Source organism: Equus quagga, unplaced genomic scaffold, assembly GCF_021613505.1.
Source record: "Equus quagga isolate Etosha38 unplaced genomic scaffold, UCLA_HA_Equagga_1.0 160576_RagTag, whole genome shotgun sequence".
Classification (NCBI taxonomy): Eukaryota; Metazoa; Chordata; class Mammalia; order Perissodactyla; family Equidae; genus Equus; species Equus quagga.
The window spans coordinates 6365-21473 of NW_025797122.1; the positions used below are offsets into that span (position 1 = coordinate 6365).

Sequence of the window (15109 nt, forward strand, 5' to 3'; positions counted from 1 at the left end):
AAACCACAAAGCTAGACAAAAATCAATGTTAGGCACGTTGAAATAAATAGCTGCTTTCCAGCTGTGTGACCTTGGGCAGGTTACCTAACATCTCTGTGCCTCCATTTCCTCTTCTAAAATAAGGAAAATAACAGCAGCCCTCTCATCAGGTTGTTGTGAGGATTCAATCTATTGATATATGTACCACATTGAGAGCAGTGCTTGGTGCAGACTCAGTACCCTGGAAGTGGCAGCATATATCACTCTTAAGATGACCAGCAGTGTAAACTGGCCCAACTGAGGGCAGGTTAGTGTATTGGAAGGCCCTTCGAGAGCTGTCCCCAGAGGTGACGTGGAGGAGTGAAGAGATGGGAAATGCAAGATAAAGCTGAGAGATGCAGGGGCAAGAGGCAGAAGTGCACATGTGTCCTGGAACAGGAGGAAAAAGGAGATGGAGGGGAAGACTTGAAACAGTGAAGAAAGAGTGAAGACAGACTTCCCAGAGTTAAAGAAAGATGGAGGGCCTCAGACTGGAAGACCACGAAGAGGCAAGATGAGAAATAACCCACACTTTGATGCACGGCAGTGAAGTTTACGAGTCTCAAAGAAAAGTTTCCGGAGAGGGAAAGTTCCACAGAGAAAAACAGGTCACCTATGTGGAACAAGAATCGCAATGACACCAGATTTCTCACGCACCAGGTGAGAAGACTATATGGTGGTATTTTAAAGTATGGAGAGAAAAAAAAATCTAGAATTTACTATCCAGCCAAATTGTCTTTCAAATATGAGCATAATAAAGACATTTCCAGCAATCCTCAGAATGTGTCCCTCCCAGACACCTGCACTGAAACCATTCTCGGAGGAGAAACCAGAAAAGAAAAACTAACCCAGGAAAAGCTGTGAGCTGCCGAGGAAATGAGCGGGCAAATGCCTTTGCAGAGTCTGTCCCTGTCTCAGGACCAAACCACCACCAACGAAAAGGACGCAGGTGAAGGAAATGCAGCTGTACAAACCCCAATAAAATTCTAGGTGAAACCGGTGTGGGGGGAGGGGACGAAAGGGACGCAAGAGGAAATGCCGAGGAGCCCGTGGCCGGGGGTCTTGTGCTCAGAGCAGGTCCTGAGAACAACCATCACAAAACATACCCAGACCATGCTGTGTCCACCACCCACAACATGTCTTGGCACAAAGTAGGCACTCAATAAGTATGTGTTGAATAAGTGAATGAGTGTAATTTCTTATAAAAGTTATAAAATAAAATGTAACCTGTCCCGTGAAAACAATAAGAAAGACAAAAGAAAAAGGGGAGCAAATCGTAAATATAAAAAATGCAACAGAAATAAGTCCTATTGTTACAACATATGAATTAAAAGACAGACATCCAACAAGAGATACAACTTAAGAAAAGATCCAGAAACATGGAGAAATCTCAGTCTCTGAAATTGGGTTTGGGATTCCAGGCGCTTCCAGAATCATCAGGAGCCTCCTGGGTGAGTTATGATCCCAGACCTGGAATCAGCTCTGCGCCCAGCACCCAAAGGTCAACAGACAAGATAACATGGTTGAGGATCAGCAGGAAAAACAGACAATAGAAACTCTGGATACTGGAATTTCCAGGTAATAACCCAGCTGTGTCGACGATGATCTTGGAGGTAAAAGGCAAACTTGAACATTTTAGCATGGGATGGGAAACCATAAAAAGTGACACTGCAGATCTGAAAAGGACCTAAATAGAAATTCTAGGACTGCAAGATAGAGTAACCAAACTTAAGGGCTCAGTGGATGGGCCAGCAGCACATGGAACACGGCTGGAGAGGACATACACCTGGGTCCCCGGATCTTGTTCCCAGGCTGCTTCCAGGGGAGGGGGATGCTGCCAGCTCAACGGCTTCCCTCTGAGAAGAAGACGGACGAGATGGCAGCGTTCAGACAGAAGCACAGAGGCAGTGTGAGAAGCAGACAAGAGTGTAAGAGATCCTGAAGACGGAGTGACAACTTTTAATGTATGGTTAGTTGGAGTTCCAGAAGGAGGGGGGATGGAGAAGGGGGAAAATCAATATCTGAAACTATAATGATGAAAATTTTCCAAAACCCTCGGCAGACATTGACACGCAGATTTAAGAAACCGGAGAAGTCTCTCCCAGAATAAATAAAAATGAATGCACACCTCAACACATCGTAGTAAAATTGCAGAAAAGCACAGTTATAAACAAAATCATAGACAGCCTGATAAAAACACAGGTTTCCTAATAAGGGCAAGGATGACGTCGGTGGCTGACCTCACAGAAACAGCTGAAGCAGAAGACAGTGGGATGGTATCTTCAGCGCCAACCTCCACTTCTACACCAAGTGAAACTGCGAGAATGGAGGTGAAATACAGATATTTTCAGGGAAACAAAGACCGAGGACTCCGGCCATTCAGCCCACTGAAGGCTGAAGGGAGCTCATCACACCAAAGGAAAACGGTCTGGACAAGAATGAGCCAGAGGGAGGGACGAAGAGCAAAGAAACCTGTGTGTACGTGGTCGGTATAAACAAGAATTAGTTGCACCCGGCGATGATGGCAACATCTCGATGCATTAGGACATGAAAATTGAAGAGCACAGCTAAGTGGCATGATCAGGAGGGGGGCCATGGGATCAAGGGGCTCCGAGGACCCCCCGTCATTGAGCAGGGAAAGGCACCCTAGGGTCTCCAATGCTGAGAAACCAGAGTTATGTCGTAATTTATAGGGTAAGCACTAAACTAACAGGAAAAGAGTGGAATATTCAAGCTCTTGGATGAAATCATCAAGTAACAAACATCAGACAATGTGGAGATGTTGTCAGTATCAGCAGGACAGTCTGCGAGGTTGCTGCATGCAAAGCTCCTGTTACAAACGTTGGTTGATTTCTGTCGCCGGCCAGTGGTCATCAAACGTAAGGAAGGGGCCGGACTTCTCGGGTAGGTTGACTGCCGAAGCGGCCCTGAGTCTCCACTCCCCCCAACAAGGGCCTGGATGTGGGGCTGGGAGTCACTGCGGCCAGTTTTCAGTAATCCACACTTGCTCCAGTTAGTGACTGTGGTGAGAGTGTGACGTGGGCCAGTTCCAAGACTGGACCTCAGGAGTCCCTGCGTGCTTCTACTCTCTCTGGGGACCCTGCCATGGCTGTAAGGACACCCTGGGGTAACTTCTTGGAGGATGAGAGATCCCCGGTCAGCTGGACCAGGTCAGCTGAAACTCCTAGAGATTTCATGCTTTTGAGCAAAAACAAGCATTTATTGGTTTGTACCACTGAGGTTTTGTGGGTGTTTATTATGCAACTTTATTGTGGCAACAGATAATTGCTGCAACCTAATTCATCACTGGGGACATGAAAATTAAAACCAAAAGGAGATGGCACTACACAACTCCCAGAGTGGCTGCCCGTCGAGACGGGGGCCCCTCAGGGCCTGTTGTGGGGGGTGCGTTGCAAAAACCACTGTGGAAAGCAATCTGGCCCGGTCCCCTGATGGGAGACACATATATCCAACGACCCAGTACACATTCGACAGAAACGCAAATTCAACGTAGGAGAGGCGCGTGCACACAGGGGCCTGAAGCAGCATTGTTCCCAGGAGCCACAAGCTGCAAGCAACGCAGAACATCCACAGTGGAACAGATGAGCTGTGGTATGTTTATATAATGGAAAACAAGACAGAAATTAGGATAAAGGATCTTTAGCAACCCGGGTGAGGCTCACGGATGCAATGTTGAGTGAAGGAATGGAGGCATCGAAGAAAACACACAGTATGGCTCCATTTACAGCAGTTCCAAACAAGCAACATTAAACCATAGTGTTCAAGTTTCTCTTACACACAATCAGGTTTGGTTTAACCCACACTTAGGGGTTAAAACTTGGATGAAACGCAGGAGTGTGCTCACCACAGAAGTCCAGAGAGGGGTGACCTTCATGGGAAGGGAGGCTCGGTGCAGGAAAAGCTGGGCAGCTGCCCTCCAGGATATTGGCAATGTATTGGTCTTTGACTTGGGTGGTATTTTCATACGTGTTTGCATTTTAGCAATTCATTAGGCAGTGCTCTTTATGTTTTATGCCCTTGGCTGTATGTTTGCTAAATTTCACAATAAGGAAAGGTTTAAATTATTCTCACCCAATAACACAGACTCTGAATATATCAGGCAATGGCCGATGGAAATGTTAGGAAAACGGACTCCTCGGTAATTGTGTTTCTGAAGTCACCAAAATCCTGCCGGGAAAAGGTTTGGAGAACACGTGGAGCCAAGGCTAGAATCTCAATGGATGAGAGACCAAGCTGAGCCTAGAGGTGGCTGCCACAAGGAACAGTGCACCAGTCAGGGTGGGCTGGGCCAGGCTGTGTAACAAACAACCCCAAATACACGTCCTGTTCTTGCTACTCCCCCAGTAAGTGTCAGGTAGGGACTCTGCTTCCCACAGTCGTGCGGGGACCAGCTTCCACCTTGACCTGCGCCTCCACACCCACTGCAGCAGAAGGAAGGACACTCGGTGGGTCACACCCTGGATTTGCCCAGATTTGAAGGTGGGGGGAGATGCAAGCCCAGCAGCTGCTCCAGAGAGCCAAGCATCTGGTGACGAGTGCCAATGATGGCCACCTTCAGACACCTGGTCACAAAGAAATTGGGGACTCTCCTTCCTGTATGCAAAATACCCCCTCCCCCCACAGCCATCCCACCCTCTCCTCCAGTCTCGTGAAGATCAAAGTGGATGCAGCGTCCTGGATCAGGCAGCGACGTCCGGCAGGCACTGGAGAACTGAGCAGCTTTCCCAGTCCCCTCTCACCCACGAAGAGTTGGGGTCACAGTCTCTTTGGGTCTAGGCTGTTTTGGGAGAGGGGGCACTACAACTCCTTCATATATTGAATCAGCTTTTAAAAATTTGATTTAACTTCAGGCAGGTTCCTGTGCCCATCGTTACACCCATAGCTCCTTTTTCCCCACAGTTCTAGGGTACCGCTCGGTTCTCAGCCCAGCTCCGGACTTGAAGGCAGGGGCTGGGACTTGTCGGGCTTGATGCGCGAGCCACACCCGCGATTCCCCTCCTTCAGCATTGCTGAGTTTTACACCTCGGGAGCCTGTAATTTTATCTTTTACTGGCTGCAGTTGGAAAGCTGTCATCTCTTCTGAGGCTGCAAGGCTCCACTCTGGATTTTCTCCACATCCTTTCATTCTTGCTCACCCACCAGGCGATTCTCTCCTGAGCTCACGAAGCCCAAATACACAGCCGACAGCGAACAGCACGATGACGGTTTGCTGTCCAACATCTTATTCTAGGGCAGATCAAAAACTGAATCCCAAATATCACAGGGAGCCATTTAACCACCAATTTCCTCACTGCTTGTATTAGGCTGGGCTCTCCAGAGGAACAGAACCAGGGGGTATACAGAAAGAGAGCTATTACTAGGAACTGGCTCGCGTGGTTATGGGGCCCATGATCTGCTGTCAGCGAGCTGCAGGCCCATGGAGTCCATGGCGTAGCTCTGGCTCGGGTCTGAGTCTGAAGGCAGGAAAGGACGGATGTCCCAGCTCACAGGCAGTCGGGCGGAGAGAGCGCATTCTCCCTCACTCCTATTCTATTCAGGCCTCCTAAGGAATGGACAAGGGCCACCGCACCGGGGAGGACGGTCTGCTTCACTCAGTCCATGGTTCAAACATTAATCTCATCCAGCAAACCCTCGGAGAGGTGCCCAGAGTCCTGTTTGGCCCAAAGTCTGGGCCCTGCGGCCCCGGTAACTTTCCTTACCCGGGTCGCTCTCTCCGGCCTCGAGCAGAGCCCCCGCTGCCTGGCAGCTGGCTCTGGGCCAAGGCCACGTGTTCCACGTCTGCACTTGTGGTGGTGTTTCGCTGTGTCGGTCAGCGCGAGCCAGACTGTGCTGGGGTGGTAAACGAGCCTGACTCTCAGCGACTTCAAGGCAAGCTTTATTTCCTGCTCCTGCGAGCGCTCAGTGTGGGTCCAAGTAAGGCCCTCGCCCAGGGGCCCCAGGCGGACTCCCCTAACGTGGGCTTCCATGGTTGCCACAGGAAGTGTGGCAAGTCTCTTGTCGCAGCGAGCCCCCAATCACGTCTGACTTCAAGGTGGCGGGGAAGTGCCTTCCGTGCACTTGCGCAGGAAGAGGAGAGCAGGTGTCCTGGTGAACAGCACAAATAACTATTGCAGAGTCAAGTGGATGAGTTCAGGGAACTGGCGGGTTTACAGAGGACAGTGGGAGATGACCTGCAGGAGGCGGCCAGGAGCCAGGAGGGTACCTCCAGCACCCCTAGGCTCCACATATTGGATAAGTGGGTGTGGAAGAGAACCCAGCCTCCCCCTGAAACTCACAGAAGAAGACTTTCCACCCTTATTTCTATGTAAAGCAAAATTCTGTTTGTACCCTCCTCCATCTTGGCCAGTAAGGGACCCTGTCGAGACTTCCTTCTTCTTTGAAATGCTAACTCCCACGACAAGACAGGGAGGAGGGCACTGGGGGCCTCAGAAGCTCCAGGAGAGAGCTAGGAGGGAACCCTGACCTGGGAGGGCTCTCAGAGAGCAGAGCGGGAGGGACGAGAAGGAGCCAGAGGGGATGATCCACGTGGAAGGGGCTACAGAGGGGCTGTGGTGCAGGGGCTGGCGTAGGACGCCCGATGTCTCTGTTCTGTTAGGGGAACAGTGCAGTGGTCATTGCAGCTAAATCACAGGAACTACCTGACCACAGGTACCACCTCTCTCTGCTCTGATGTCCTCATCTTTCCGTGGGGTGGACGGAGGCAGGAAGGAAAGCATGTAATTTCAGGAAGGCCCTGGCCAATGGGGGGTACTGCCTCCTCCCAAGGCTCCTCTGAGCGATCTGCTTTCTGGGTACCCCTGGATCCTTCCTCTCAAGCTCCTTGGCCCTTATATAAAATGATGGGGGATGGGGGGGGGTGGGGCTGCACAAGTATGCTTGCCCCGTGCTCCAGAGCTGCTGCCAAATGCCCTGGAGTCCTCCTGTCTCCCACCACAGCCACCTCCTCACATCACAGAGCGCCCAGTGTTCCTGTTCCTGGGGGACCCTGGGGAGAGGGCCTGGAAGGCTCCTTGGGGGCAGGCAACGCAGACTGCTGGGTCCTGATCTGCAACCACGAAATGTAACTGAAAGTTCAGTCTCTTAACCCAATGCCAACCCAAATAAGGAGAACACGGACTTGAGTGAAAAAGGAAAGGCTTTTCTTTCTTTGCCAGGCAGAGGGAGCACAGCAAGGGCCAGTGCTTCAAAAGTTGCTAGCTCCCTTTTAAGAAACGGGTGGGGGTTTTTATTTGGGGTTTTAGGTAGGGGAGGGGGCGGTGGCCTTCTTGGTCAGCATTTCCCATCGGCCTGTGTCTGGGGCTGCTCCCAGCAGAGGAGACAAAGGATTTCTCAGCTGAGTGTCCCTGGATGTATGTCTCCGTGGTGGAGGGTACACTCTGGCGTCAGGAAGCTGAGGAGTTGGGCCCGGGAGGTTTCAGTTTCCTGATGTTCTCTGGACGTTAGTTTCTCTGTAAAAGAAGCTCGAGGGCCTGTGATGAGCCGCAGCTTTAGTGGGAGCCCAGTGCCAGCCCACCGGGGCTTGAACAATGTGTAACTTCTATTTGTTGGTAAAGCCCAGGGAGTCACAGGTTAAAGAGACAGACGTTTACACATGAGTATAACTAAAGACCCAGCGACCTGGGAATGTGTGCTTCTAGTTTTAACCCCATGCATGCTGGGGTCACTGTAGGGGAACTGATAGCAGGGATGGTATCAAGTAAGAGCGTGTCACAGCAACACCCAGACCCCACCTGCGGCCTGGAGGCAGAAGGAGGAAAGAACAACAGACTTCAGAGAGGAGGCGTGGAACTGCCCAGGTGTGGGCTCTGGGGGTGGGGGTGGAGGGACTCCCTCGGGGCCTGGAGTGTGGAGTCCCAGTGAGGGCCTGGTGGGGGCCCTGCCTGGGGACAGTGAGGTTCTGCAGCAGGCTTGGGGCTGGGCTGGGGGAGAGGATGGGTGACTGTCAGGCTGGGGAAACGTCCCCAGGGCCAATCCACAGCCCTAAAGGAAGAGGTGGGTCAGCAGAGACAGGACCTGACCTGACTGCCTGGGACAGGAAGCCCCCCTTAGACCACAGCCCTTCCTCCAACCCTGCCTGAGAGTAACTTGAGACTCAGTCATTTGTTCCACCTTCCTAGTTCCAGCCAATTCACCAATTTACGAAAGACCATGAAATAGAAGCTTCTGAGAAAGCAGAACTACTGAGTTGAGATGTGGAAAGGGGACCCAGAGATGGGGCCTGAGCTACACCAAGGACCATCCTCCTGCATCCGGTCCTCACTGCACAAATGATCATAGCTCCACATCGTGACCACACTTTCCAGCCCTTCTTCACTGGCTTCCAGATCATTGTCCCATAACATAAGACATGTCCGGGGACGAGAAAGGGGTGGTTGTGATGGGGGCACCCCAAGGCTCAGCTCCCATGACAACCACCGTGATCAACATCCACAGCGAGCCCCCCATTCGCGACCATGTCATCTGGTCCCTGTTCAACACGCTCTTCATGAACTGGTGCTGCCTGGGCTTCGTGGCATTTGCCTTCTCCGTGAAGATGGGTGGGTGCGTGGGGGATTCCCCAGAAAGTGTGTGTCTGCCGGCTAGGTCCCCACCCAGATGGCACCTGGGGTGTGGGAGGCCTTGTGTGTGTGTGTGTGTGGGTGCGCGCATAGATCACAATGAGGCTGCATGAGGTGCACAGCCATGGCCAGGGTCTGACTTTGTCCCCAGGACTCCAGGGAATTCCTCTATTGATCAAACGAGAAATTGCATCCCTCAGACTCAGGATGGGGCTCCAAGGATCTCTCAGAAGGAACAAAGGGACTCACAGGGAATGCTGCCCCATTGCGGGGGCGAGCAGCCAGTGAAGAGGCCAGAGCAGAGGGAGGAGGAGCCTGAGGCCTCCTGGAGAGGCTGAGTCTGTGAGGAAGGAGATGGAGGCCCAGATGGGAGGGCCCACGGGGCACGGTGCTGCTCAGGCTCCAGGGGACGGGACGGGGTGGCCCCATCTGGGTGAAGAGCAGGTGCAGGCCCCTCTGGGCAGGGACCAGGCAGGGAAGGACCTGAGTCACCTCAGCTGGCTCTCCCAGACCCCCTCCAGGTCCCTCTCACTGTGTCTTCTCCCCCAGTCTAGGGACTGGAAGATGGTGGGTGATATGACTGGGGCCCGGAGCTACGCGTCCACTGCCAGGAGCCTGAACGTTGCTGCCTTGGTCCTGGGCGTTGCTGTGACTATCGTTTTCATCGGTATTTTCGCTGCTAGCGCTAGTGTCATTTACTACCAGATTTCCGGGCATCCGGACGGTGACATCTAGCCGCTCACAGCCTGGCCCCGGCCCCATCTCACCTTGCTGGCCCAGCATCCTGAGCTGTTGGCCCTAACCCCTCACCCCACGCCTTTCCACAGCACCATGTACAGACATACCTGCCTACACCTGGATTCAATAAAGTTCACTTGCATGTGATGGTGCAGTGATGTCCCTGGGGGGGCCTGTGGAGAGTCCCCAGCTGCCCCTGAGACGGAGCCACCTCCTCCCTGCCCACCTGCTGTGCTGCTCTGGAGGGTGGGGCATGTCCTCAGGTTTTCTTGGTTACTGGCCTCCTGCTGGGAGCCATGGCTGGACCAGGGTCCTAGGATGGGTGTCCCTCCTTCCCCAATGTCTGCACCCTGTTGCAAGAGCACACTGTGTCCCCACTCCCACTGGCCCTCTCAGCTGGCTGGGAGCAGCGGTGCTGTGTCAATGCGGGCACTCAGACCCTGTGGGAAGTCATGGGTTTTGTATCTGTGGGCGAGGCTGATGGAGCCGCAGCCCTCCCAGCCCACCCTGGGCGATCCAGCTGCTGCTGCATCCTGCTGTTGCCTCGTCCAGCCCACCAGGCTCTGTCCTGGTGTCCTTGCTCCTCTGCAGGTGAGGGGTGGGGTCACCAGTGTCCTCAGGAGGGACAGGGGCCAGCTGGAGAAGTGAGGAGCAGCCATCCTCAGCGTTAAGCCCTTTCTAGTCCTGGCCAACTACCTGAACAAAACCGTGCCCTGACCAGGAGATCTGCTCCCTTACCTGGTTCCACGATGGCCCCTGGATGTGTGGGCACTTGGGGATGCCCCAGGGCAGACCTTGCCCACAACCAGCTGGGCAGGTGCAGTGAGGGCTGGGGAGGCCACAGCCCCCTATCCTCCCTGTGCACCGGGACCCCAGCTGTGGATCCTCCACACCCCTCAGCCACATCCTGTTATCTGACTCCAAAAGCAGTCCCCCAGCTCCAGAAGGTAGCTGGCAGATTGGGGTCCTCGGGGTGGGACGTGAGTGTGCACGAGGCACACCTCCTTTCCCCATCGTCCTCTGTGTGGGAGCACGCAGGAGGACAGGCCCAAGGAAGGTAGGTCCTGGGGGAGGAAACACTGCCAGACCCACCCCTCTGGGTCTGAGAGGGACTTACTCTGAGTTGGGAAGGACCTGGGGGTCAACTGATGACGCACAGCCCAGACCCCACTCAGGCGACCCCGACCCAGGCCCGGCAGACAGGGCCAGTCAGACCTTCCCGCATCTGACAAACCCTCTGTCAGCACGTCCACACCCTGAGCCTCTCGGTCCCACCTCCACCACCTGGCAGCACATCTCCTGTGTCCTCCTCACCTAGTGGGGCCTCGCTTTCCCACGTTTCCTGGCGCCTCCTCAGGGCGAGTGCCTCATCTCTCACTGTCCTGCCTGGGCTTCCATCCCGACTTCCAGGCTAGAGCATGTAATGCTGACCGGCAGGAGAGCTGGGGACACCCCACTCGCCAGGTGGAGGGTGAGGGCCATCACTCCGTGCAGGAAATGGTGGCCTCCTCTGCCCCAGGACTGATTCTGGGAGACGCCCACAGGGAAGCAGGGCAGTGCCAGTGGAGCCTGGAGGCCAGGGGATCAATGATCTCCTCCCAGCACGTGAGAGTGGCAGCCACAGGACCTGACCAGCAGAGGGTCCTAGAGACGTTCATAGACTGTGTCCCTGGGGGTGAAATAGAAGGACAGAAAACAGGATGCCCCTCAGCCTCCCCCAGCCGAGGAAGCAAGGATGGCAGACCAGGAAACTGATGCAAGAGCTCAATACAACTTGTTACCCTGGGCCTCTGTGGTGAACTGGTCTTCAGACCTGACCCCACAACTGAATGAGGGTAGAGCCCTCAGGGGGAAGGACGCTGTCACATCACGGCTGTGTGCAAAGGCCCATCCCTCGGGCTGCCCTCAGAGGAGCACATGGCTGGTCCTTGGTGATGGACCCTGAGGAGAAGGGCATCAAGACATGGTAGGAGTGTTGGACTCAGGGCCCAGGTCATCATCTCGACAGGCAAAGCATCATCCTGGCCCCTCTTTCATGTGGGGCACATGGGGGCCAAGGAATCGGAGGCCCCAGGCACAATCAAACTCTCAGGGGGGCCCCTGCCCCCTCGCAGCAGGCATTCCCCACTCCCTGAATGGGAACTGGAGTAGAAATAAATGGTAGTTGGCACATCCTCACATTGGGTCAATCTCCCCTTTCTAAACCAGTCTTACAGCTGGACCTGCCCTTGTGGTTCTTACTATGATTGCAAGAGGCTCTTCAGCAATAAGCCTCAGGAAACATGTGGAAGAAAAAACAGTTTATTACATACAAGTCCTGGAGTGTACAAGGCTCACCCAGGGCCATGCAACCAGGTCATGGGTAGAGAGAGAGAGAGATCCACTGGGGTCGAGGGTCCCAGACCAGCCTCCCGGTGCCCCAACTGGCTCGCACACCACCCAGACATCTGGGTCTCTTGCCCTGGGGCCTCCTCCAGGTTTCCAGGTTCTGATCATTTCAGCCCCTTCCCTTGATTCCCCTCAAGGGTGTCAGCCGCTTCCTGCAGTTACCACCCCTGGGCTGCCCCTAAATAGGGGCTCCCTGTCACGTGTTCCTAGGTCCGATCCTCCCTGTGGAAATACCTGGTGTGGTTCTGTGTTCCTTCTGCACCCACACTGACCCAGAAGGCTCTCCCACCTGCCTGAGCTGACGTTACACACATCAATGCAAATAATCCATTATCAATCTATAAATCAAAATTTGGCATAAGGTTGTTAAGAGCCAGGTCTGAGGACTATAGTATGAGACCTTCTGTCCCCAAGGAAGAAGGACAACTAAAGAAATGGGGTGTACAGGGCCGTTATACACCATCTTGGAACAAAGAGTAGCGATCACATGATAGCAAGGTCCCTTTTACAACAGTCACGAGATTGCTGAGCTAGCACAGCAGGTCAGTCATCACAGGGCAAGTGCTACACGTCAGTAATTAATCCTTAGTTCCCAAGAAGAGATGCTTATCCTCAAGGAAATGGCAATATGGGGCGAAGATATAGCCCTACCTTTAAGGACATCGTTCCTGTCTTTGGGGCACTGTGAATGTTTAAAGCAGATGTACAATGTCTGCTCAACAGGCCACATCAGGCCCTTTTGGAAAAACAAGTTCAGGCCAAATTAGTTTTAAACCAAATGGCTTCTTTATATACTCTAATATATCCTTTTGCTTGTCATTTATTCATCATTTCACTCCTTTTAATCTCTAATCATTCCAAGAAGGCATTGATGATCAAAACATTGTCTTTCATGCCAGCGTGGCTGCTGCCTGCCCCGGGTCTGTCATGTCTGTCAGTGGTAGGCTGTTATATTATTGATTTGCCCAGTTGTCCACGGTGGGGGGAAATAGTTGGATATCGTGGGCAAGCATAGAGGTATACATATTAATGGAGGAAGCATTTCATAGGCAATATAATTTTTCAAGTAATTTTAGATTGTCACACAAACATTGCACCTGTGTTTTTACAGGAATCCTCATTCTCACATTGTTTAAAATTATAGAACGGGTACAGTAACAATGATGACCATTCAATATTTGAAAAGAGTCGTTTTTAAAGTGAGTTCTTAGGCATGGTCTTTCTCAGAAAAGGAAATTCATGCAGGCTGGTAAGATCGATCGACCCCCTCAAGTTGCTGAGCACTCTTTGCTCCAGCCTGTATACCGGTTTCACAACACTGAGTAGAGAAAACAGTGACTGGTTTGAACATTACAAATAATACAAGAATTCTAAGGAGTAACAGAAATAGGAATGGCAATCTGGATTGAAAAAAGGGAACCAATACCTGAAAGGGGCCAACCGAATCAAGACTGGGTGTAGACTGTCTATGATAAGAGGTTAGCAAACACTTAATTAAAAAAATTAAAGATAAATGGAAGGACAACATCAAGAATAACTATAATAACTTCAAAGTCACCACAGAAAACAGAAAAAGTTTTGACAATAATAACCTAGATGGGGAAGAGGAAAGAGATGGAAACTACTTAGGCTAGGGGAATGAGAGGGTATCAGAAAATGGACTATCTCATCTATAAGATCTTTTATAAAAACCTCACAGTAACCACTAAACAAAAAATCAGAACAGACACACAAATGATAAATACTGAGAAAACCATCATAGACAACTTCCAAACTGGATTGGCAGTCCGAAATACATGGGCTGAGAAACAAGGGAAATACAGAACAACCAGCAAACAAGAGATAAAATGGCAGTATTAGCTCTCATATATCAATAATCACTCTAAATGTAGATGGATTGAAGTCTCCAATCAAAAGGCTCAGAGTGACAAGATGGATTAAAAAAGAAGACCCAACAATATGCTGCCTCCAGGCAACATATCTCAGCTTTACAGACAAACACAGGCTCAGGGTAAAGAGATGGAAGATGATACTCTATACTAATGGCAAAAACAAGAAAGGAGATGTTACTGTACTTATATCAGAGAAAGTAGACTTCAAGATGAAAAAGGCAATGAGAGTCAAAGAGGCACAGTATATAGTGATAAAAGGGACATTCCACCAAGACGACATAGCACATAAATATATATACACCTAACGCAGGAGCACCAAAGTACATAAAGCAACCATTAATAGGCCGAAAAGGAGATATTAACAGCAGCACAATAATAGAAGGGGACCTTAACATCCCACTCACATCAATGGATAGATCACATGGACAGAAAGTCAACAGGGAACTAGCGGAATTAAGCAGAAAACTAGACCAGATGGACTTCATAGATATATATGGAACATTCCATCCCAAAACAGCAGATTATACATTCTTGTCAAGTGCACGTAGAACGTTCTCAAAGATAGACCATATGGTGGGAAACAAGGCAAGCCTCAATAAACTTAAGAAGATCGAAATCATATCAAGCATCTTTTACGACCATTATACTGTGAAACTAGAAATCAACTACAAGAACAAAGCTGGGAAAGTGACAAGTATGTGGAGACTAAACAACATGCTACTGAACAACCAACGCATCCTTGAAGAAATTAAAGGGGAAATCAAACAATATCTGGAGACAAATGAAAGTGAAAATACACCATGCCAACTCATATGGGAGGCAGCAAAAGCGGTCCTAAGAGGGAAATTCATAGCAATACAGGCCCACCTTAGCAACAAGAAAAATCTCACATAAGCAATCTTAAACTACACCTAACAGAACTAGAAAAAGCAGAACAAACAGAGCCCAAAGTCAGCATAAGGAAGGAAATAATAAAAATTAGAGCAGAGATAAATGAAATAGAAACCAAACAAATAGTAGAAAGGCTCAATGAAACTAAGAGCCAGTTCTTTGAGAAGATAAACAAAATTGACAAACCTTTAGCCAGACTCACTGAGAAACAAAGAGAGAAGCCTCAAATAAATAAAATTAGAAATGAAAGAGGAGAAATTACAATGGATACCACAGAGATACAAAGGATTATAAGAGAATACTATGGAAAACTATATGCCAGTGATTTGGACAATCTAGAAGAAATGGATAGATTCTTAGACTCTTACAACCTCCCGAAACTGAACCAAGATGAAATAGAGAATCTGAAAAGACCAATTGCAAATAAAGAGATGGATACAGCAATAAAGAAAACCTCCCAAAGCGCAACCACCCAGGACCAGATGGCTTCTCAGCAGACTTCTACCAAACATTCAAAGAAGATTTAATACCTAATCTTCTCAAACCAGTTGATCATAGAGGCTCTTTTAAGCCTCTTTTGCTGCAACGTTGTATCAGGAATCT

General features: G+C 50.7%; 1 protein-coding gene across 1 annotated transcript; it reads left to right on the forward strand.

Moving 5' to 3' along the window:
• The first annotated feature begins 8386 nt into the window (after nt 1-8386).
• On the forward strand, nt 8387-9332 carry LOC124233200 (interferon-induced transmembrane protein 1-like). Its single transcript, XM_046650371.1, has 2 exons — nt 8387-8584; nt 9147-9332. The coding sequence occupies exons 1-2, from the start codon at nt 8387-8389 to the stop codon at nt 9330-9332; spliced, it is 384 nt and encodes a 127-aa protein (XP_046506327.1).
• Nucleotides 9333-15109: the final 5777 nt, after the last annotated feature.

Bases quoted from the DNA above. Each gene is read 5' to 3' on its own strand.
- LOC124233200 (XM_046650371.1), top strand. From the start codon at position 8,387: ATGTCCGGGGACGAGAAAGGGGTGGTTGTGATGGGGGCACCCCAAGGC. The intron at 8,585-9,146 runs GTGGGGGATTCC...CTTCTCCCCCAG, and splicing joins CCGTGAAGATGGGTGGGTGC to TCTAGGGACTGGAAGATGGT.